At 39.2% G+C, this 23,334-nt stretch overlaps 1 protein-coding gene across 3 annotated transcripts in view; it reads right to left on the reverse strand.

Moving 5' to 3' along the window:
- Positions 1-23,334, reverse strand: part of SNCAIP (synuclein alpha interacting protein) — a 144,211-nt gene that overhangs the window by 13,300 nt on the left and 107,577 nt on the right. For all 3 annotated transcript variants that reach the window (XM_014796514.2, XM_087429897.1, XM_087429899.1), the window contains exons 6-9: positions 17,780-17,893; positions 9,974-10,099; positions 5,538-5,707; positions 275-367 (exon numbers count right to left, since the gene is read on the reverse strand). In XM_014796514.2, the coding sequence (XP_014652000.1) occupies positions 275-367; positions 5,538-5,707; positions 9,974-10,099; positions 17,780-17,893 (503 nt within the window). The remainder of the gene's footprint in view (positions 1-274; positions 368-5,537; positions 5,708-9,973; positions 10,100-17,779; positions 17,894-23,334) is intronic.

Below are 23,334 nucleotides of genomic sequence, written 5' to 3' on the forward strand. Positions count from 1 at the left end.
TAGACGAAGAAATGAAAGACTCTGAAAGAGTAAGTGACTTGTTTATAGTCATGCAATGAAGAAATGACAGAGCCAGAGATAAATCCAGGTCTTCTGACCCTAGGTCCAGTGCCTTTTTCCTATGACATCTTATTTCTATCATTTTCATTCCTCCTTACAGGACTAAAATGTTTTCTGTTGTCATCTTCTTAAAAGATATTAAAAGGAAGTCCAAAAGAAGGCTCAGAGATGAAAGATACTTAAGAACTCCAACCACTGATGTTCCTGGTATTACCTGGGTGAAGAAAGGAGTGACTTGCCCTCTGATTTCTGGGCTTCTAGAAGTTGTTGGAGCTGGTTCTGCAGTGTGACACGTTCCACTGTCTGTCTGAGAAAACCAGACCAAAACACATGAGCTCTCTGATACACGGCTCCTCCTATAAATTAGTAGGTATACCTTTTTTCATGATAATTTACAGTAAGTTGCAATAAATCCAAAAGCTTTACCAATGTGCATAATCTTCATCCTTACAGTTCAGAAATTTTCCTAAGGATATAATCAAAAGTACCCAAAAGGATGTTTAATATTCACATTAGTGAAAAACTGTAAGTAACCTAAATGCTCATCAATACGACTGAGTAAATAATTTATAATTATTTCTATGAAGGCAGTTATTAAAAATGATAATACATTTGAATATCTATGAGATAGAAGTTTCCCTAATATGTATATGTGTGTGTGTGTGTGTGTGTGTGTGTGTGTGTGTGTGTATATAGAGAGAGAGAGACAGAGAGAGAGACAGAGAGAGAGAGAGAGAGATACACATATACCTCAACAGAAAAAAATCTGGAAGGATTTACTGCAAAATGTTACTTACTCTTTCTAAATTGTTTGAATTCTTAAAATAATTGTATTACTTTAGCAATCAGAAAAAAACAAAGTAAGTAACACAAAACAGGTAAACTATTTCCACGTTGGGTAAAAACAATTAAATAACTTGGTATTTTCTTTCTTTTTTTTTTTTTTGTGAGGAAGATCAGCCCTGAGCTAACATCCATGCCAATCCTCCTCTTTTTTTGCTAAGGAAGACTGGCCCTGGGCTAACATCCGTGCCCATCTTCCTCCACTTTATATGGGACGCCACTACAGCATGGCCTGACATGCAGTGCATCGGTGTGCGCCCGGGATCTGAACCCGGGCCGCCAGCAGCGGAGCACGTGCACTTAACCACTACGTGCTGGTATTTTCTTGTATACAGGGAAAACAATATATGGCAACACTCAATTTACTCTGGACCTAAAAGGATGTGTATCAGAATATGCTTTAAAGTTAGGAAAATAAGTTAAAAGCCACAGGTTACAGAAAGTGAAATCTGTTTAGAAAATACACATTAATTATTATAAAACTTGAAAAAAGTAAATTAAACTGATTCTGACTTTACAGGAATAAGCAGCATTTACTGAACTCTGTGCTATTAGTGTGGTGCTCCTCAAAGATGCCATCACATCCTAATCCCTGAAGGTGTGACTGTGTTACCTCACATGGCAAAAGGGAATTAAGGTTCAGATGGAATTAAGATTGCTTATCAGTTGATGTGAAAATAGGGAGGTTATCCTGGATTACTGGGTGGGTCCAATCTAATCACATGAGTCTCTAACAGTGAAGAGGAGGCAGAAGAGGAGGTCAGAGAGACTCAAAGTGTGAGAAAGACTCTATCTGCTGTTGTTGGCTTTGAAGATGGGAGAAGGGGCTGTGAGCCGAGGAATGCAGCAGCCTTTAGGAGCTGGCAATGACCTTCAGCTGTCAGCCAGCAAGGAAACGAGGACCTCAGTCCTACAACTGCAAGGAACTGATTCTGCAAACAACTCGAATGAGCATGAAGGCGACTCTCATTCTACAGCCTCCAGAAAGGAACGCAGCCTATGGAGCCTAATTTTAGTTTGGAGAGATCCATTCTGGCTTTCTGACCTACAGAACTGTAAAATAAGTTTGTATTGTTTTAAGCCACTAAGTGTGTGGTAATTTGTTCTAGGAGTAGAAAACTAACACAATTAGCATAAAAAATGGTAGCAGCTCTCATGAACCAGGACACGGAACTAAATGAATGACTTGCAAGTATTCTTAAATTGACTGCTGAATTTTCGATATTGGCTTGAAGAAGCCCAGTGTTCTCCTTGCCAAGTGTCACTGCATATACTCAACAACTTTCGGCTGCCTAAGTCTAATCCTGTGAGATCAGATTCGGACAATACCCTTCCATCAGCCCCAAGCACTCTGTTTTTCTCAGAAGTGGTCAGTCTTAGTCTTAACATTTCATCCTTAAGACAGAGAATTCTGTGGTTTCATTTTATTCTGCCAGACTCACCTACTGAAAATTTAATTGTCTATAACAGGAGCCTGCAAACTTTTTCATAAAGGGTCAGACAGTCAATATTTTAGGCTTGTGAGCCATACAGTCTCTGTCACAACTACTCAAGTCTGCTTTTGTAGCATGAAATCAGCCCTACACAATATGTAAATGATTGTGTGTGGCTGTGTTCCAATAAAATTATTTACAAAAATAGATGGTGGGCTGGATATGGCCCACAGTCTATAGTTTGCTGACTCTGGTTTAAAGAAAGAATAAAAAACAAAAATACATAAGAGCATTCTACTTTTTGCACTTTGCAAGTTGGTATTGCATGTCAAATTTTTAAGAAAAATACTTAGTGAGGGGCTCAAATAGATGAAGAAAGATTATGGTCTGCTTTTAAAGGGTTTATTAGGTGTCAAAGTGAATTATGACACAATCGAGAAAACTATTTGAGGGCAATTGGGTTGACTGATGACTGGAATCCCACATATGAATGGAGGAAAACAGGACTCTACTCTCTAAAGAAGCCCTCAGAAAGGACTAATCAACTTTAATTATAATATATGACCATGTGAAATATGAATATATAATATATATGAAAATATATGAGCATATGCCTAGCATATTAGTTTGCTAGGGCTCCTGTAACAAAGTACCACAAATTGGGTTCTTAGACAACAGAAATTTATTTTCTCACAGCTCTGGAGGTTAGAAATCCGAGATCAAGGTGTTGGCACGGTTGGTTCCTTCTGAGGGCTGTGAGGGAGAATCTGTTCCCTGCCTCCCTCCTAGCATTTGGTGGGTTGCTGGCAATCTTTGGTGCTTCTCGACTCGTAGATGTATCACCCTGATCTCTTCTTTCCTGTTCATATGGTGTTCTCTGCGTGTGTGTCTGTCTCTGAGTTCAACTTTTCCCCTTTTATTAGGACACCAGTCATACTGGATTTGGGCCAACCCTAATGACCTTATTTTTACTTGATTACTTGGGTAAAAACCCTATCTCCAAATAAGGTCACATTCTGAGGTACTAGGGGTTAGGACTCCAACATATTTTTTGGGGGGCACAATTCAACCCATGATACCTAGGCTTGTAGACTAGGCCTTCAACAGAGCTGAAGGTTGCCATTTCTAAATAGTAACTATAAGGAGTCAGTAAAGGTATTCTAGTAGGAAAAGGCACTCAAGACTGTCTCCCAGTCAGAATTTTGGACTGGAAAAACTAGTGTTTTCCATCCTTCCTCTTGCACCTTTCTATGTTACTGGTGCCCTGGAGTCTGAAGGGTACAGTGTACTGCGTCTGTACTAGTGGATTTTTCTGTTCGTTTTTAGTTTTGCCAAACTTACTGAGACACACAGTAAGTAAAAGACTAGGGTCTACAACGTAACCTCTCATATTTTATCTTGTCATTGGCCTAACTGCAACTGTCTACAGCATTCTGCTTTAGAGACAATGGAAGAACTGTAGTCTCTTAGCCTACATATATTTTATCCCAGGATCACCAACAGAGAGAGCAGCCAAGACTCTAACCTTGAACAGTTCACCAATAAAACAGCTATTAAAACTCATGAAAGCCTCTCAGACTCCATGGTATGGAGACTGAGGAGAATGTTTTGTGATCTTTTCTCTAAGTATGAACCTTTAGAAAAAACTTTCTATTGGATCCTTTTAAAGTTCCTCTTCATGGATATGTCTGTACACTACTGGGGGGAGTGGACATTGGTGCAACATTTTTGAAAGGATATTAGGGAACATCTACCCATATTTTAAATACACATGCCCTCTGTTTCAGCAATTCCCTTTCTAGGAATTTATTTTTAGAAATACCTATATATGTACATAAAGACGTGTACAAGTATGTTTGCTGTAGAAAGACAACTTACTGAGTTATGGATTTGTGTGCATTTTCCCTTCAGTTACGTCCAGCCCTTCAAGCTCACCTAGCTCACCTGCCCCAGGAGAGTTTTGTGCAACTGGGGGGAGGATGCTTGAAGGTAAACCTTTTAATTTTTAAGTTTTAAATTAAAAACTTTTTTTTCTAGTAAAAGCGTAAACTCATTAAAGAGAGTATTCTAGGTACCGGCAGGAAGAGGGCTGGAGGGGTGCAGAGACTGTACCTCTAAGGCAAGAGAGTGGAAGTAGAGAGATAAAGGAGGTTTCCCCAAGCTTGGAGAAGAGTTGGAGGTCCAAGGTCTTGTCATATTGTTGTGTGAATTACATTCATAATCAGTTAAGGCCTCCCACCCACCATAGGTCTTTTTTCAAATGAGCTGTATTCAGGAAAAAAACCCAATATTTTTTCATAACTTAAAGACTTCATATTTTTCTTCTAAAATTTAATTTTTAAGGTTTATCCTCCTAATCTGCTAACATTACTTTGAATACTGATTCCCATTTTCAGTGATTCCCTCCCCAATACGGCAACTGTAATTTGATTGGTGTATTTTCTAAGGGCTGACCAGGGTCCCCTCAGGCAGACATCAGCTTCTTAATCCTTCAACCTGCTGGAGACTTACCTGACGGCCTCTCCCCCAGCCCCCCTTTCTTCAAGCATATCATGACAACCTCCCAGAAATGCTTCTCTGACATCCAGGTAGGCAGTGTGTCCCAGTTTAATATCTCATCAAGAAAAGAACTGACTTTCGCTAGACATAGAGTGCTTTAAGCAACATCATGCTGAGTGAACATTATTTAATATTCTGAAGATTCATGAATTGTCTGCTTAATTTCTATAATAAATTTGCTGGTGATAGTTATCAGGTTACCTGTATGTAATTTCCCAAATATACATTTTTCTTTTGAAGAAAACTTAAAAGCTGGCCTATCTCTAGCCTTTTTCTCTCTCTCGTGCTCTTTATGATTTCCTGGAATACTAAGAACAGAAGTCCAGGGTGATGCCCATGTCTACTTTCCACGCCCTGCTGCGTAATCTGGCCCTGAGAGAGAAGTCCATCATGGCTTAAATTCTCTGCTTAGGAAACTTGCCCTGCCTCTTTTTTTTTGTTTAAATATCATTTTGCCTCTGCAGAGATGGCATCTTCAGCATGAATGCTGGCTATGAGCACTTGGGACGGAGGAAAAAAAGAAGATGAGGAGACTACTAGGAATTCCCCAAACAAATGGTGTGAGGGGAGCTTACCAAAGCACTTGGCTGAAACCTAAGTACACGGATGACTTTGTTCTTATGGAACGATTAGGCCACTTACTCCTTTAGTTGCTTGGTTAGCTTCACCACCTGAGAGGCCAGTGACATGCAGGTCTCCACCACCACCAGGTACCGGGAGCACAGGGTGTGCCCGTGGCGCTCAGCGCTCTGGGACGGCTTTTCCCCTGCGTGGTTCTGCATGGTGACATTTGCTCCATATTCAACCAAAGTCTGTCAGAAAATGCAGAGACGTGATCATATCAAGAGCGCTCTCTAAACATTATTTTTTATTTTTGGTGAGGAAGATTAGCTCTGAGCTAACATCTGTGCCAATATTTCTCTTTTGTATGTGGGTTGCCGCCACAGCATGGCTTGATGAGTGGTGTAGGTCTGCACCTGGGATCCCCGACCTGGGATCCTGGGCCACCGAAGCAGAGTGTGCTGGACTTAACCACTATGCCACGGGTCCGGCCCCTAAACATTATTTTTTAATGTCTGTAACAGAAGGTTGAATGGAACTTTCCCTGTTATCCCAAACCCAGTTACCAGAGCCAGCAGTGGGTGAGGGGCACCATCACATACAAAAGACAGCCTCTGTGAGCTTTCAGCAGCGGATATCAGACACCTCTCTTCAGAGCCTACAAAGATGCAGCAGAACCAGTGCTACTGCTACCAATCCCACCCAGCCTCAGAAGGAGACTGGGAAAGGGAGGAGCCTGCTGCTGTCTTGAGAGGGCAGTGTCTGAGTGAGATGCTTTGTTCCTTTCATTCGATGGGCTCATAAAGTTGGGGGTGCTGGTAAGAAGGAGAGAGGAATTTTGTTTACCTGTTCCTATTTGCTTGGGCGGCACACTTGATCTGTTGCTGAGCCTACCAGATCAGGAATAAAAGAACTGGAGAGAAATGACATGGCAGAGGCTGTGAAGCAGCCCACACTCCCACCATGTGTCATGGCCAGGATATGACCCGTGGATTGAGCAGACGTTGTAGAAGGGAACTTGGCATGAGCTTGTCATCACCCTACTAAAATGGAGAGCATTTAGCTGCCTCTGCAGCAGCAAGAGGCAGTGGGGTGCAACACAGGTGGAGGGAATTGTATGGGGGAGGAGGGTGTAAGGTTGGGGCTAGATCTCCCACAGCAGGTATCAGTGGAGATGCTCCAGAGGGCCTTCTGAAGACTCCACCCACCGTGCCCACCAAAGAGTCAGCATCTGAAGGGTGCCATAGAGGGCATCAGTGGCAAACCACAGTGAGCCAAAGAAGCAATGGCAACTTTCAGGGAGAGTGCCATGACCTTTCCCAATTAAGCAAAGAGACAGTTGATTTTTTTCTCTCATACCTCCTCTTTGTCCCCAACACTGGAGCCCAGAAGAGAGAGGGGAATAGGAACTAATGTGGTGTGTACAAAGCTGACTATGCCACACTCTCCATGACAAGTCCCTTAAATCCTGAGTCTGACCTGGATTGGGGAGGAGAATGCTTTGAATCAGAAATAAGCCTGAGATTTTAAACTGGTTTGGAGTAAATGTTAATGGTCAAAAACAAGCAGCAAGTTATGGAATCTGGCCAATGTATCATTAGTAGAGGAGAGAGGGAGATTTGATGGAGCATGGTTGACATCATTAATTTAAAAATCATCAAAATTCTTTTGTATTTATACTGTGATGACATTAGATTCCACAAAAAGGTGATACATCAATATTAGTCAACTGCCACAATCTGACATATTCTTTGACACTATCAAGATGCGAATGTAGACCTCTGGACTTATTTTAGTAATAGGTAATATTTTTTCCATAAGCAATACTTGTACTTTTTAAATTCCTAGTCTACTTAGACGCCGAGGTCATTAACGAGCTTCATTTTCCTTTCAGTTTATGATCACTCACTATGGAAAGTCAATCTGCCATAAAGCCACCCACCTCACAAGAGCGTGACAGAGACCAGCTCAGCCCCGAGTTCTCTGAGAGACTCAGCGTACACACATTGTTATCACTCCCCTGACTCTGGCCTCTGCAGTCTTCTTACAGTGTTTTCCATACTCAGTCCCCTCCTCACCTCATAAAGGCCCTTGCTACCTCCTTTTCTAGCCTCAGTCTCTTTGTATCTTTTTTTGTAAATCTCACACCCAATGGACAGACCTGCTTCCAAGATTATCCAAGTTTCCACATCCATGGGATCTAGTGCCAAAAATATCGTTTGTGTTAAGTGGAGTGATGAATGCTCTGAAAAGAGAGATCACCTCTCTTCACATATTAAAAAGAAAAATAACCAAAATCTCAAACATAATTAGTGATATCAGCTGGTTTTCTTTGGCTTTCAGTCATTTATTAGCTGATTAAAAAAAGTTTATTTCAAGACTATTAGATATTAGAGTGTTTAGTTAAATGGAAAAATGAATTTTTCAGCTTTTATTCAATTATTTTTCCTAAACAAAAAAATAATTCTATTCCTTTCATCTTTCTGTAGATCCTGGTAATTATTTAATTTTCTTTCTTTTCTATACTCTCCAATTTCTCATCACTCCCTTTACAACTTGGTGCCTTAAATTAGAAGATGCTCGCTTTGCCAACAAGAGTGGGGAGACTTTCAGACATTTGGAATCTTTCCTATCAACTTGGCTCTCCCAAGAGCAGTTTCATGTGAGTAGACACTCTAGAGAGCTTTTTGCTGTTACTTCTGCTTTTTGTTTTTGTTAATCTCGTTACTTTTACAGCTTTTCCATATATTCTCCTGTCATTTCCTGAGCCTTCTCTACCTTCCTGAGCAACTGGTCTCACTCCAGTTTTCTCTTTCAGATAGTCTACCTGGCACGCAGTAGGACCTCTCAGGAAGTACCTGTTAAATAAATGAGCACAGTGAATTTGTAATAAAAGAAACAACACATAATAAGGTAAAAATGAGTGTTGCTTTCTTAGAGTTGTTATATACACATAACATATTTTGAACTGTATGAACTTGGTGAGGTAAAAGCATTTTCTCTAATCCTGGCCTTCAGCCATGTGTTGTCAATGGCCCTTTCCCACATCTCAGGCAGATGTGGGAACAAATCCATAGACGTTGGGTCATTTTCAATAAGAAGAATGGTATGATTGGTCTGATTTTGGTAATTATGATTTATGTTCATAAATTAAATTCCAGGCTAAATCTAAACCTTGTTTCCAACTCAAAGCCTTTCCTCTCCTCACACTGTCACTCCTCTCCTACCTGCTCTTCTTTTTTCTCCTCAGCTATCCTCTCTCTTTGCTTTGTCATGAGGGCTTTAAAATTTTTCTAGGTGAAAAAGCTTTTACATTCACACGTGCCCCAAACTTCTGGGGACCTTGCTGTGCTCTCCCACCGTGTGCGGTTATGATGGCGGCACTGGGTTTGGCTCAGCTTTAGGAAGCTCTGCATTCAGCTGAGGGATGAGATGCCGACTCCTCTTCTTGTAGGAACTCCACGGGCTCTAAGCAGCCCTCTTGGGGTGCCCCCTCAGATGGCTTGGGGCAGGGGAAAGTACCTCCCTCCCCTCTCCTGTGGCTCTGCTCCCCAACCTTTTTACATCACTGCACACATATAACATGACAATATTAGTAAGCTATGTTGGGCTAAGAGGATGAGGCCACCTGAGGCTGGTGGGTGGAGTGGCCGGCCAACAAAGGCCCTGCTCAAAGGCTGAGGGGATCAGTATCTAAGGCCCCCCATAATCAATTCTGGATGTTTTTGAATACATTCGAGAAGCTCAGTGCTCCTAAAGAGAAAGGAGGAAAACCACAGTACTCTCTCTAGCCTTGTACTCCATGGTGGTCAAGTTCTGCACGCTCTGCTTCAGTGGGCTGGGGTTCGCGGGTTCAAATCCTGGGCGTGGACCTACAGCACTCATCAAGCCATGCTGTGGCAGCGACCCACATACAAAATAGAGGAAGATGGGCACAAACATTAGCTCAGGGCCACTCTTCCTCGAGCAAAAAGAGGAAGATTTGCAACAGGTGTTAGTTCAGGGCCAATCTTCCTCACCAAATAAATAAAAAAATAAATAAATAAAGTCTATTTAAAAAAAACTTAGTGAGTGCTCCACTAAAAAAAAAAAAAACAAAAAAGAAAAATCTGTCCTGTTTTTCATACACCGGAAGGAGAAGTGTGCTAATGATAGCAAGAATGGCCTGCTATTTGAGAGACTGAGAGACGTCAGTCTGGGTAGTAGTTTCCTGCTGTCTCGAGAACATGGGGGCACTTATTAATATCTGCTGTTCTTAGCTTTGGGGTCTTAGAGTAATGCTGAGAGAGCAGGAACAGTGCCCTCTAACATTCTGTGATACTCAAGGAGAAACTTATAGAGCTATTTATGCCTATATCTGTGTGGATTTCTGGAAATACAAATATATCAAAATAATTCCTTATTGTCCACTACAAACTGATTTAATCTAGACATTGCTCCAGTGAACAAAATTTTCGTTTTTTATTTTATTACTTGATAAACTCATTTCTTTCTTCAAAGCAGCAGGGTCTGTATACCTGTATGCACCCGAGGTAGCCATGCTGTGAGGCTACATGAACGGCGCTGTTGCCATCCTGGTCCACTTCATCCAACGAGATGCCTTGTTCTTGCATAAACTGAAGAAGCCACAGAAGAATCTTTTCCTATAAACACAAAGATGGTTGGAATTAATGGAATATCATGTAGAGAAGTCTAATATAAAGACAGAGGAAAACAAAACTGCAACATTTCAGCTTAGATATAAGCAAGGTTATGATATCAAGAGAAAATTCCCATTCAGTATGAACTGAAAATCCATGAATCTCAGCCTGAAGTCAATGAAAGAGCAACACTCAGAGAATTTTAAGGGCAGGAAGTTACCTCAGAAATGCTCTTGTTTACTTATTCTATAGATGAAAATTGATTCACAGAAAGTTTGAGTACCTCCTCAAAGTCACATAGCTAGACAGATCCAGAGTTAGAACCAGAATTCAAGTCTTTTTTTTTTTTTTTTTTTAATTTTATTTTTCCCCCAAAGCCCCAGTAGATAGTTGTATGTCATAGCTGCACATCCTTCTAGCTGCCGTATGTGGGACGCGGCCTCAGTATGGCGGGAGAAGCGGTGCGTCGGTGCACGCCCGGGATCCGAACCCGGGCCGCCAGCAGTGGAGAGCACGCACTTAACCGCTAAGCCACGGGGCTGACCCGAGAATTCAAGTCTTGATTCCAAGGCAATGTTTTCGCTACTTTGTTACACTGTCTGTAGACTTCAAGAATATTATTATAAAACCTCGGACTATTGAGATAAACTAGCTCCTACTTTTAAGTTTATAATGTTTTAAGTTTATAATGTTTAAGTTTATAACGTTTTAAGTTTATAATGTATAATGTTTATAATGTTTCAGTCATGCCTTCCTAATTCCACAACCCTTGCAATCAACAGGCTTACAAAAAAAGGCAACATATTAAGTTGCCAAGTATAAGACAACGTCACTGAAATAAAACTGGGACCCTCTTGATTTTTGTGACCAAATGGTGGTGGTGTTTTAAAGGTAAAGCTTTTCGTCTTCCATGTTAAAGGGAGGGCACCCAAAGTTCTGAACACAACGTTTCAAAAGCAAAGACATGGAACATTCAGTGTGTGTTGCCATAATCTGTTTGCATTTTACCCACTGAGTCTTCTGTGGTATTTTCATGCTATGTTTGGCCTCAGGAGAAAGCAGGGGGATGGGATTTCACTGTTTTAAAATAGAAGAATTAAATATAATGTTAAGAAAATATGAGAGTGGTAAAAACAACAGCATGAAGTTTAGGGGGTGGAATTTGACATTTAAAAAGAAGATCATGCATTTGAAATAGCCTTGAACCTCTTCTTAGCCTTTTAAAGGATTTTTTTTTCCAGTTATTTGCTTGGACTGGTCATGAACTTTTATACTTTTCTGGATTAAATTTGCCTTCACCTTCTTAACAAGCCAACTAATCTGCTAAAGGAATGTTGGATGAAAACAGCCAACTCCTTTAATGTTTCACCCCTCATATGGGGAACAGGGCACTGTTTATGGAGGCATCTGTGACATCAGGAACAGACCGAACATTTGCACCACACTTTTTCCACATGAGCAAGCAGGGAGTAAGACCCCTAAAGAGCAAGAAGAGAAAAATGTAATCAATGCCTACAACCTTCCAAGAATACACCCAGGGAAAGCAGGGTGAGTGTGAGCTGCAAACGCAGACAGACTTTGTAGAAAAGTAAAACCCACAACGCCCCTAGAGAAGGAGGTGGAGCAGAGGCTGGAGGCCAGGGCTGGGAGTTAGAATCTGCATGAGGATGTATGGTAGAGCTTAATCCTCTTCTTCAGGGGCAAACTTGGAGAAAGTCAGGGCTGATATATGGACCAGAGCAGGCGATGCTTCATACTCATTAGATAGAACAACTTCCTTTATTTTTCCTAATCGGATAGGGGAAAAAACTGAATTACTTTTATTTGGAGACAGATGATTATACCATGTGATCTCAACTCCTTAAAAGATCTGGATGAATGGGTGTATCCCAGGACAAAGGACATAACCAACTAGTTTAAAGTCAATGGCTAAGACGTAGAAACATCCAGGGGCAGGTGGCTCTGTCTCTACCAGTGAAAAGAACAGCCCTGCCATCTTCAGTGTGTCATTCTCACGCTTGTGGTGACTGGGCTTGCTCCATGACATTAAATCATGGAATCTTAAAATTGCAGAGTGGGAGAGATTTTAGGGAATCATCCAATTCAAACACCTTTATTTTACAAATTAGAAAACTGAAGACAACTGTATATTCTGTGATATTCTAGCAGTTTCTTTCTTCAGTAAGTTAAGTTCAGAGGAGTTCAAGACATTTAGAAATGTTTTCTATGCACCTTCTTGTCAGGCATATTTTCAGATTTTTTTAGACCTAATTAAATATTATAGTGGATATGTCTATTCCACATGTGCAGAAAATGCCCTTTACTATAATTCACAGTGTTTTGACTTTTAGTAATGGTGTTGTAGGAAATGGAATACTGAATTTCATAAGACTAGTAATTTCCCTCTTGTAGAAATCTAGGGAAGAATCCAGAGACCTGGACTTTGCAGGGGCTTGGTAATCTGGGAGAGCAGGACAAAGTCTGTGTGAGACAGGAATTGCCTTGGCTCCTGATGGCTCTCCAAGTCAGGTTCAGTCCACATTGTTACAATGACCTGTCTTCTTTTCTTATGATGGCATGGATAACTTTCTTCCTTCCAATTAAAGACCTTATCCAATTCAATATGCAAGACTTACATAAAGAACCATTATTCTATTGCTCAGAATAAGACAGGTCTTTGCCCAGTGCCTCAGATTCAGTTTTGCATTTTGCAGTGGACAATTTACTTTAATAAGAAGTTATGCAACTGGCCTGTCCACTGAGATATTATATAGAAACAAAAATCTCTCCTGAGATTGTGCAGAGAAGAACTACCAAAAGGGACTGGCTGACTATACACCTGGTCTATAACCAATTTTTAGGATTTCTAAAGTGGACATGGAAATGGCTAGAATCCCCTGGTTTTAGTAAAAGCATATTTAGCATCCACTCTCAGAGAAATGCTGCTTTCTGCCCTGATTCTGGAGAACATGCCAGAAGAGATCCACTGTCCTAGAATTTAAACTTGAAAAATATCTAGTAAGGAGAATGGAACAAATACAGCTATTTTCTCCAACTAAGAAGGCCCTCATGAATGCATACATGTATTATATACGCAATGGTGTCCACCTCCCCTCGTAGACGTTAGCGCTCTTTCTCTCGGCGTGTGATTGTGTGTGTGTGTATGTGTGTGTGGGTTTCAGGGAGGAGATGTTAAATGAAGAATGTAACTTCAGATCTTCATTTTCCCATAAATATTGCTTTCAGGGAACATCCAATACAGTCACAGGGATGGAGAGGCTCTTCTGTATTATTTCTGTTTTACAGGATGCCCCTCCAACTTATATTCCAGCCATCCTCCCGCACATCCATCTATTCATTCGACTCTCATGTACTGACTGAAAGCTTCCTTCATGTACTAGTCTCCTCTTCTGGGGATTTTCTGCTCTTTTGGTAACCTGTTTTAATATTGTATTTTGTGTGTCATTAAGGCAATGCAATTTGTTTAAAGAGGCGTAATACATATAATTTATGAGATTTGCTGGACAAAGTCTAACAAAAAATGTAATTGAAAAGTATGCCACAGGTTTATTACTGGTATCAATAAAATCTCTACAGCTTTTGTTACAACCATAAGTTCTAAAGGAGGCAGCCTTGTCTGCGATCATAGATCATCAAATTTAATATGCTATCAATTATAAGATTCATTCCAGTTTTTTAGATGTTAAAATGTTAAAAATGGCCAGCAATAATTTCATAATGTCATTTATTGTAAGATAAATGTAGAACCCAAAGATAGTAAAACGTGAAAAAAAAGTACATCTAAGAATTGATTAAATAGGTTAAGGCCTAAATAGTTCTTTGCCAAGTTTCTCTTATACTTTACTTCTAGTGAAGTAAACAAACTAAATAATATTGATAGCAATAAAAATAATAAATTGGAAGATATCCAATAATAATAGCCAACATTTATCTAGTACCTACTATGTGCCAGCAATGGGCAATGTCTCACGTGGCTTTTCTCATTTAGTCCTCTGAGCAACCCTGTGAGGAAGGTTCTATTATCTCCATTTTAAAGATGAGGAAACTGAGGCCCAGGGAGACCTTTTCTTTTTTAAAAAATGAACGTATCCAAAGCCACTGAGCTAATAAGTGGTAGGGCTAGGATTTAAACCCAGACAGCTTGACTCAGGAGCCGATGTTCTCCAGGACTCTGTTTTCTATCTTCTAAGTATGAATATCCACAACTACTCAATGCCCCATGACCCCTGACTCCGTAAAGGACACGCTCCTCTGGCACCCTTTGGGTCACGGAAATCACAGTTAACTGCTCATTAGCCTGTGGGTTTGTGGAGCTCTGCTGGTTATGTTTTTTCAAAGATGGAGAGCATGGATGGATGCTTTGGAGAGCAGATGCTCATGCTAGTCAAAGATTTTTCTATTTGCAGCACTTTCAGTGTTGTTTACTTATTTCTACCCCACGACAGTGAAACAATATAGTCAATGCAATCTTTCCCCTTTTTAAAGTAAACTGCAGAAAAACAACAACACACAACCTGTGGAAGCATCCCCCTCACCAGCATGCCCGTCACTGTTCACAACCATTGCTAAGAATTGCTAAGCCTTCTCTTTTTTCAAAAGATGTCTTTTTTTTTATTTGTATCAGGGTAGACATTTAAAATGCGGAATGAATAACACAGCGCAGGCAAAGGTACTCTTGGTAAATGCTCAAGACTATGATAGAGGTTGTTTTTGTAGCAGAATCTCTTGACCAAAAGTCACATGAAAGATTCAGAAACACAACAGTCATAGGTTTGAAACTGAAAGCAACATAGAGACCACTGAGCCAATGATCAACGCAGAACAGGCTGAAGCCCCCAAGCAGCTGAGGGCGAGAGCTTTGCTGGGAGCCTGGACGAGGCCATTTGAACATTCACGCTGGTGGTGAATGTTCAAGTCACGCAGGTGGTAGCTTTGACTTGAGACAATTTTGTCTCAATTGTTTCACCAGCAACATCTCTCTGAAGGGACGGCAAAGCAGGTCCATCCAAGGACACCTTCTGCTTCTTCCTGGAGTCTCCCCAAAGCTTTCACTTTCACACTCCCTCTGGCTAGTTCTGCTAGACACGACCAGGCAATGAAATAATTGCACCCTCTGAGACTTCATGTGTCAAGATGAGGAAAATCAATTCCTATCACCCAAGACCTGTCACTCCAGGAGACCACTAAAAACTGCTGGCTATCCTGTGGTACTGGAGTCTTTAAAGGTAATTTTTACAGGAAAAAGGACATAAATTGGGAGTCAAATGGTGCCCATTCTTTAAGAATCTATAGGAGGGGCAGAGGGCAACTAAAATAAACTAAGAGAGGAATTTTCCTCTCTACTATCATTTCCAGAAGTATTTACTGAAGAAACAAAACCAGAACACACTCAAGTGCCTGCTTGATGTAGAAAAACTTGCATGTGCTGAATCCATTAGAAAACTGTTCAATAACAGTCTTCCTTGTGAAAATATTAGCCTTGTAATGCTTCCAAGTTCAGCATCTCCACAGGTTATCTGTTACATAAGTGGCTGTGGCAGATGTAGGATGGCTGGACAGAATTCGCAGTTCTAATGGGCTTCTCCATTTTCTGCTTGGGTAAATGTTCTCCTAAGGGCACTGCTGGACAGCTCTGCTCAAAGCTGTACTTTAGGTCATTAAAAATGCTTATCAGCTTGAAACAACAATCTGAAGACTGATACTAGCATGAAACAAATGTTTGACACGGCTCCTCACATAGGTCACTAATTTCCATATTTTTCTCTAGTCCAGCCAAGTAAGCCACACTATCGCCCAACCAGTCCTAGCAAGGGCATTTTCTTTTGTTCTGTCCCAATAGCTTCAAAATTATGAGAAACCTGCTGTGAGAGCTGAATAAAGAAACTGGCATATGTAAGCAACATTTCCCAAGACAAAGAATGCCGGATGCCCAATTATTTACTTAGAGTCTCCCAACAGCAATGCAATCCTTTCCTCCTTTCCTTTGGCAAACTCTACCAAAAGTGCAGACAGCCTTTCCACTGATATCTAAAATTCCTCATTAGGCTTTATATAAGCAAATGAAATCAGGTTCATGAAACAATTATTCAGACCATTTGAGAATAAAATTCTGTTTTATACTGAAAATGATTTATGAAAATCAGCAGTGATAAAATGCTTTCGAAAATTCTGTTCTCTCCTTTGCCAGCATAAGCAAAAAAGGGCATCCTTAGCAAATGATTATTAACTATTATGGTTGTTTGTGGGACAGCAAGGCTGAGGCTCGTAAGTACAATACACAAAGAAAATGGAGTAATCGTTTCAAAGACACTGGCTTTTACAAATTTTAAATGTTCTTCCTGCTCCTTTCTTCATTTCATAAATTTAGTACAGGTAATCACTTCTTTAATGAGCTGTTAAGGTACTTTACGTATCACAATGTGTTGTTAGATAAAATTGTAAAAAAGTCTTCTTCAGCTATATCAACGCCACTGTAAACAAGCTATACAAATTATCTACACAGATGGAGACAAAATGGAACCTGGCCCTGAAGTCAGAGGACCTGAGGTGAGATCCAGTCTTTGTTCTTACTAGCCATTAGACCACTTAACTTTCTTTCTTCGTTCTCCTCATCTATAGAATGGGGATAAAAACAACAGGATCTAATACAATTGTTTTAAGGAATAAGTCAGATGATGTACACAAAATCCAATGGCACGGTACCTGGCACACATTGTACATATATTAATTGAAGTTAACACTGTATAAAATAAACTATCACCTAAAATGACTCCTGCTAAAGAAAGACTGTGGTAACATTCTCCAAGTCTATTTTTTGAACTTGAGATCGTCATGCTTGAAAAAGCATAATCTCTTGTTGACAATACCACAATTTACTGCCACTGGGAAAGTTTATGAAGCCAAAGGGGATACGGTTATATGCATGAGAAGCAATTTTCTTTGCCACAAACAAATTTTAATACAGTGCTGACTTTATTTTTTTTAAGACTGAGATTGGCATTTTGCGGTTGCATTTTTTTTTTTAAAGATAATTTATACTCATCCCCCTCAAAGGGAGTTAGTGATGATTTTTTTACTCCATACACTGGATTGTGATCTGTGTACTTCAATGACTCACACTGGGATTTCCTAATGTATAAATTGGTTGTAACTGAGACTCATCTAGTTAGTGTGCCTGCTCATCTTTAACAGAGGAAGACTTCCTTGATTAATGTCTTACTAAAGATATTCTTCTTAATTTTGGGATCAAGCAATTTATTGTTTTTCATTTTGACAGAAATTAAATGTTTTTATTGTAGAAAATTTGGAAAATACTGAAAAATACAAAAAGGAAAATAAAAGCCACTTGTAATTCCCCCGTTAGTGATTACTACTACTATAAACATGTTGCGCCAGTTTTTTCTAGTCATTACATATTTCTCTTTCTGTCTCTTCAAAATTCAAATTAGGTACCAAATTACAGGAACAGTTTTGTATCATACATTTTAACTTAATATTATATAATGAATATTTTTCTGTAAAATTCCATCACATGGGTTTAGCTTCATTAGTTATCCAATATCCTACTACGAAACATTTAGGTTGTTTAAAACATTTTTTCATTAAAAAATATTACAATGAATATGATTGCTTATAAATCTGATAATTAGAAATTCTTCATACCTGGCCAAAGCAACCTGCATAATGAATAAGGCTTGGAAAATCCTTAGAACAACTCAATTCTGCAATGGCTTCCGTTTCACTCACCATCCAGCGTACGCACTCCAACTGACCATTCTAGATTTAAAACAAAAGAAAGAAAGAAATTCAAGGAAATTCAGGTTTGGAAAATACCTCATAAATGTTAATTTTACCAAGAGAAGAAATCACATGAATTTTGGCTTTTATATCTGGCTTAATTTATTTATAATATAAATATATCACATTATATTTCTGATTTGTGGTTTTAGCTCTAAATCAACAGCAGAATTTTTGCTTAAATATGTTTTCATAACTTTAATCAGGTGTTTTAAAATCACTTTATCCAGGTATAATTTGCATACTATAAAATATATCCTTTTAAGTATACAGTTTGATGAATTTTGACAAATATATACTCTCTTGTAATTACAACTCCAACCAAGATATAGAGCATTTCCATCACCGCCCCCCGTTGCCCCCCCACATTTCTAGTACTCCTTTGCTCTCATCCCCCTCCCTTTTGCTCCAGGCAACCACTGACATGATTTCTGTCACCACAGACTAGAGTATGTACTCGTTTGCATCTGGCTTCTCTCACCCAGTAGAAAGCCTCTAAGATTCATCCAAGCTACTGCTTGTACAAATAATTTATTCCTTTTTATTGCTGAGAAGTATTCCATTGTATGAATATATTGCCATTTGTTTACCCATTACCTCTTAGAATAAGCATCTTCCCTTGAGAAGTTAAACATTAGGATTCCAAAATAAAGAGAAAATAATCCTATTATACTGGCTCAGATGCTACCTTCACTGAAGGCTCTGTCTTGTTTGTAGAATAGGCTTCCCTGACTCCATGACCACAGTAGCTCTTTTCTCCTGTGCTGAGATCATGCACTGTGCAAACCAAGAAGGCAGTTGTGACCTATACAACCTAGTGATTAAGACCCAGACTTTGGAATGGATTTAAATCCTTAATCCACCACTTGGTTACAAGACTTTGAACAAGTTAATTTACTTCTGTGATACTCAATTTTGTCATCTGTTAAATAGCAGGGAGGGTAGTAACTACCTCATAAAGTTACTGTGAAGATCAAATGAGACGAAGATGTCAGCTTACTAAGCACACAATACTTGTTACCTTATACTCTTTGAATGGTCTCTTAGATCCTCACAACAACTCTATAAGACAAATGAGACATTCAGCGGCCTTCTTGGTTTGCACAGTGTGGGACCTTAGCACAGGAGAAAAGAGCTACTGCGAGCGTGGAGTCAGGGAAGCCTATTCTAAAAACAAGACAGAGGAGGTAATCTGCTCATTCTTCATTTACTGCTATGGAATTTCAAGTAGTCAGTTCCCAACTATTCACATGCAGACTCTATTCTCTCCATTTGGGGCATCTAGCACGATCAGGTGTGTGCTGAAGAGCTCCCTGGTCCCCAATTCACTTCAGTCTCCTCCCTTCTCTGCCCTCCTTGCCCCTTGGCTTCTGGCTGGGTTTGGCTGATGGAGAGTGGTGGCAGGAGACCAGGGAAGGAAAGTGATTTTGAGGTACTCTCTGCTCCTGGCTTCCCTATTGTGGAGTTGCCATTGGCCAGCTGAGTTTCTTCACCAGTCAAAGGTCAAAAGTCAGCCAGTCGTATTCAGCCCCCTCTATCTCATGTCCTTCCTGAGCTCCTTCTGGCTCTGGGGTGGTAACTGTGCTCTAGCTGTTACCCCAGGATACTGCACTTTCCTTCCTGGGATCCTTGCACCCCACCCACCTTCCTTTTGTGTATAAATCCATCATAGACTTTCCTTACAATATGTAATTTGAGCATGCCAAGTATGCTTTGTTGATTTTCTCTATTATTTTTCTATTCTCTATTTCATTTATTTCCACTTGAATTTTTTTATTTCCTTCCTTCTGCTTGCTTTGAATTTAGTTTGCTTTTCTTTTTCTAGTTTCCTAAGGTAGAAGGTTAGGCTATTGATTTGAGATCTTTCTTCGTCTTCTTTTTTTTTTAACATAGGCATTTACAGCTACAAATTTCCCTCTAAGCACTGCTTTAGCTGCATCCTTAAATGTTGGTAGATTGCATTTTCATTTTCATTGATCTCCAAATATTTTCCAATTTTCCTTGTAATTTCTTCTTTGATAACAATGATTATTTTGGAGGGTGTTAATTCCATATACTTGTGAATAGTCCAAATTTCCTTCTGTTATTGATTCCTAATTGAATTCCATTATGGTTGAAGGACATACTTTGTATGATTTCAATCCTTTTAAATTTATTAAGACCTGTTTTATGGCCTAACATATAGTCTATTCTGGAGACTGTTCCATGTGAACTTGAGAAGAATGTGTATTCTGCTGTAGAATGTTCTGTTAGATGCCTGTTAGGTTTAGTTATTCAGGGAGGCAACATTTAAATAAATAAAATTTAAAAAAAAATCTGTGAATTTGAAAGCAACATCATTTTCCATAAATAGAAATACCAAGAAAACAAAAAATGTTATTAAATTCTGGCAGGGGAATTTTGCCTGCTGAAGTCTCTGAGCCTGGGGTCAATCATTGTATGTTAAAGGGGAAGGTCAGTAGGTTACGTGTTTGAAGTCATTTTTCTCACCAGACCAACATTTTGTCTTTGAGCTTAATCAGAAGAACTGAATGAGTATGAAAAAGGAATTAAGGTTGTTTCATTCCAAGTCTGTCTAGCTTCTAAAATAATTTCTTGTACTGGCCCCATTTTAGAAAACCCACTGCTCTCACCTTATAGAAATCTTTCTTTCCACTCATTTTGCTTAACTATTCCCAGAGGGCAATCAATAATGCCCTGAACTTCCATAGTATCTAGTGTTGGGTGCTCCAGAAAACACTCAATAAATTCTGCATGTAACTGGCAAGAATTTATTATGTTCTATTTATGGAGTTTGAGAGCAGAAATGGGGGAGAGATGTTCTTAAGCCTTGGTATGACTTCAAAGGTCCTTTTCTTAGGTCATCTTTTTATATGATACCCTATCTCTGACTCTGCTTCCTGTCAGCCAAGTAATATTATCTGAGCAACTTCTGCCCATTTGTACCAAGTCTGTTTGTCTTTAATGACAGCAGGGCTCTCAGATCTATGCTTAATGAGGTGAAACACCACCAGTCAGTTACTGGTGTTCAAAACAAGGTCCTAAAGTAGAAGAATGATGACTTCCTAGGACTCCCCCAATGGCATCAAATCCATCAAAATACACTGAATGGACTGAAGCGGGACATGTATCAGGACAGATTTCCTAAGGGGGTGGCATTTGTTATAAAATATTTGTATTTACTGCTTTTGTAAATGCTAGATTAAATGAAGGAATAGAAGCACGTTTCCATTTCTCAAATCATTATCCAAAAGTAAAGCATAAAAAGCCTGAGACTCCATATTCATAAAAGCTTTTGAGGTTTGATATAGGTTCTTACAGTTCTTATCGGTTTGATATGTGTTCTTCATTAAAACAAAAAAACCCTGCTGTTTAAGTTTGCATGCTGATTGTATGATGGCAATACTATGTTGACTGGAAGAGCTTAAGAATGAATTAACACTTAAAATGAATATTGTAGAAAGAGTTTATACCCAGGGTTGGTATGACCTTAATGACCAGTAAGTTTCTTATGTATCTTCCTACTCTGAAGATTCTTAATCTATCAAAACAAGCACATAAGGCATATATATTAAGAAAAAAGTTTTTTCATCCAACTATGTAGTTAAAATATAATTAATATACATATATTCTACCGCTAGTCAGGAAAACAATATAAATTATAAGTTATAAGTATTTTATAAACAGTAAAATGGCAAGGCAAATGTCAACATTCATTGGTTTTGCAAGAATCTTTTATTCATCACTAACACATGCCCACTGATGACCAGACCCAACCCCTATCTTCCCACAGGCCTCTGACATAGGACTAGATCCTGAATTTGCCATCTTGCACTTGAATTACTGATAACTTATCTGCTGTATCCACCAGGCTATCAACTCCTTAAGAAAAGGGACTATGCATCATTCAAATTTGTATTTCTATTGCCTAACAAACACAGTACCTGGTGGACTCGGTACACATTACTGAACTCAACTATGCTGAACCTTGACTTCACATTTGCTTTCTCTTTCTTCATGATGGCTGCCGGAAGTTCAGCTCTTAATTTGACATTACATCATTCACAACTAAAGGAAAATTATATCCTCCGGGAACACAGATTTTTTTATTTTATCAAGAAAATGTTATTTTCAGGGGTCGGCCCAGTGGCGTAGTGGTTAAGTTTGCGTGCTCCACTTCAGCAGCCCAGGGTTTGCAGGTTCGGATCAGAGGCGTGGACCAACATACCACTCATCAAGCCATGCTGTGGCGGTGTCCCATACACAAAAAATGGAGGAAGACGGGCACAGATGTTAGCTCAGAGCTCATCTTCCTCAGCAAAAAGAGGAGGATTGGCAATGGATGTTAGCCCAGATCCAGTCTTTCTCACACACACACACACACACACACACACAAAAGCTATTTTCTACGCTATCTTTGAAATAATACCAATCAAAACTAAATAAAACAGAAAATAATTTTTTAATATATACAACTTCACTGAATGGTAAATAAATTAAAGATATCAAAATTCAGATTTGCATAAAAGATATATTAGGGGTAGGACAGCAATTGCTTGTTTTTCAAATGTGACATGTTCTCTAGTGAATTCACAACTAGAGTCCTTTAGCAAGTTCCCCTAGCAAATTTCAATAGAATTCCGTTTATAAAAATTATAATTATTCAGCTTTTAGAAGATGTAACTATTATTTAAAGCAAAGTACATATGCAGAAGCACAAGATGTATTATATTTCCCTGAACTTCGCTTCTGGCTTCTTACTAAATTTTTTTTTGCCAAAGATTTTAAAAGTAATTTTAGTTCAATCGTTAACCTTCTAGTGAAGTGTTATATTTTACAGAGGCACTCACTGCAGTGCTATAAAAGACCATGTCTTCCTGTATCACAGTTTTTAGGTTTTAACTGTATCCCCGTTGGCATTCATTTGTGTAGTTTCTGACTATCTGTGCTACCGTGCTACTAGCATACCGTGCTGGGCAACAGCTAAACTCAAACTCTGCACTGATATTCTAAACAGCTCCTGATACTGAAAACATTTAATCTTCAGATGTGATCCATTAGAAGCCCACTTTATTATCTGAAATACTCCTGAGTGCTATCAGCCCTGAAAAGATACCTTTTCCTCATTTGTCTTGCTCATTATACTTGAATTAGGAAAAAATGAAACAGTCTCAGAAAGATCCAGGTATGCTTAAGAATCCAAATTGCAGTCACCATGAAGAACAAAAGGTTCTTAGAACCACAATAGATCATTTTCCTTTCTCTTTATTAAATTATTTGAAGCTTACCCTCATTGCACAATAAATTGGAATGCAGTCTCAAAATCTCAAAGTAGTTAGGGACTGAAATGATTAATCTCTTAAATGTAATATGTTCATTTGCTGTTTGCTTGGTATGTCATGCTTCTCTCTCTCCATTCC

This window comes from Ceratotherium simum, chromosome 4, assembly GCF_057802395.1.
Source record: "Ceratotherium simum simum isolate JZ-2026a chromosome 4, ASM5780239v1, whole genome shotgun sequence".
Taxonomy (NCBI): Eukaryota; Metazoa; Chordata; class Mammalia; order Perissodactyla; family Rhinocerotidae; genus Ceratotherium; species Ceratotherium simum.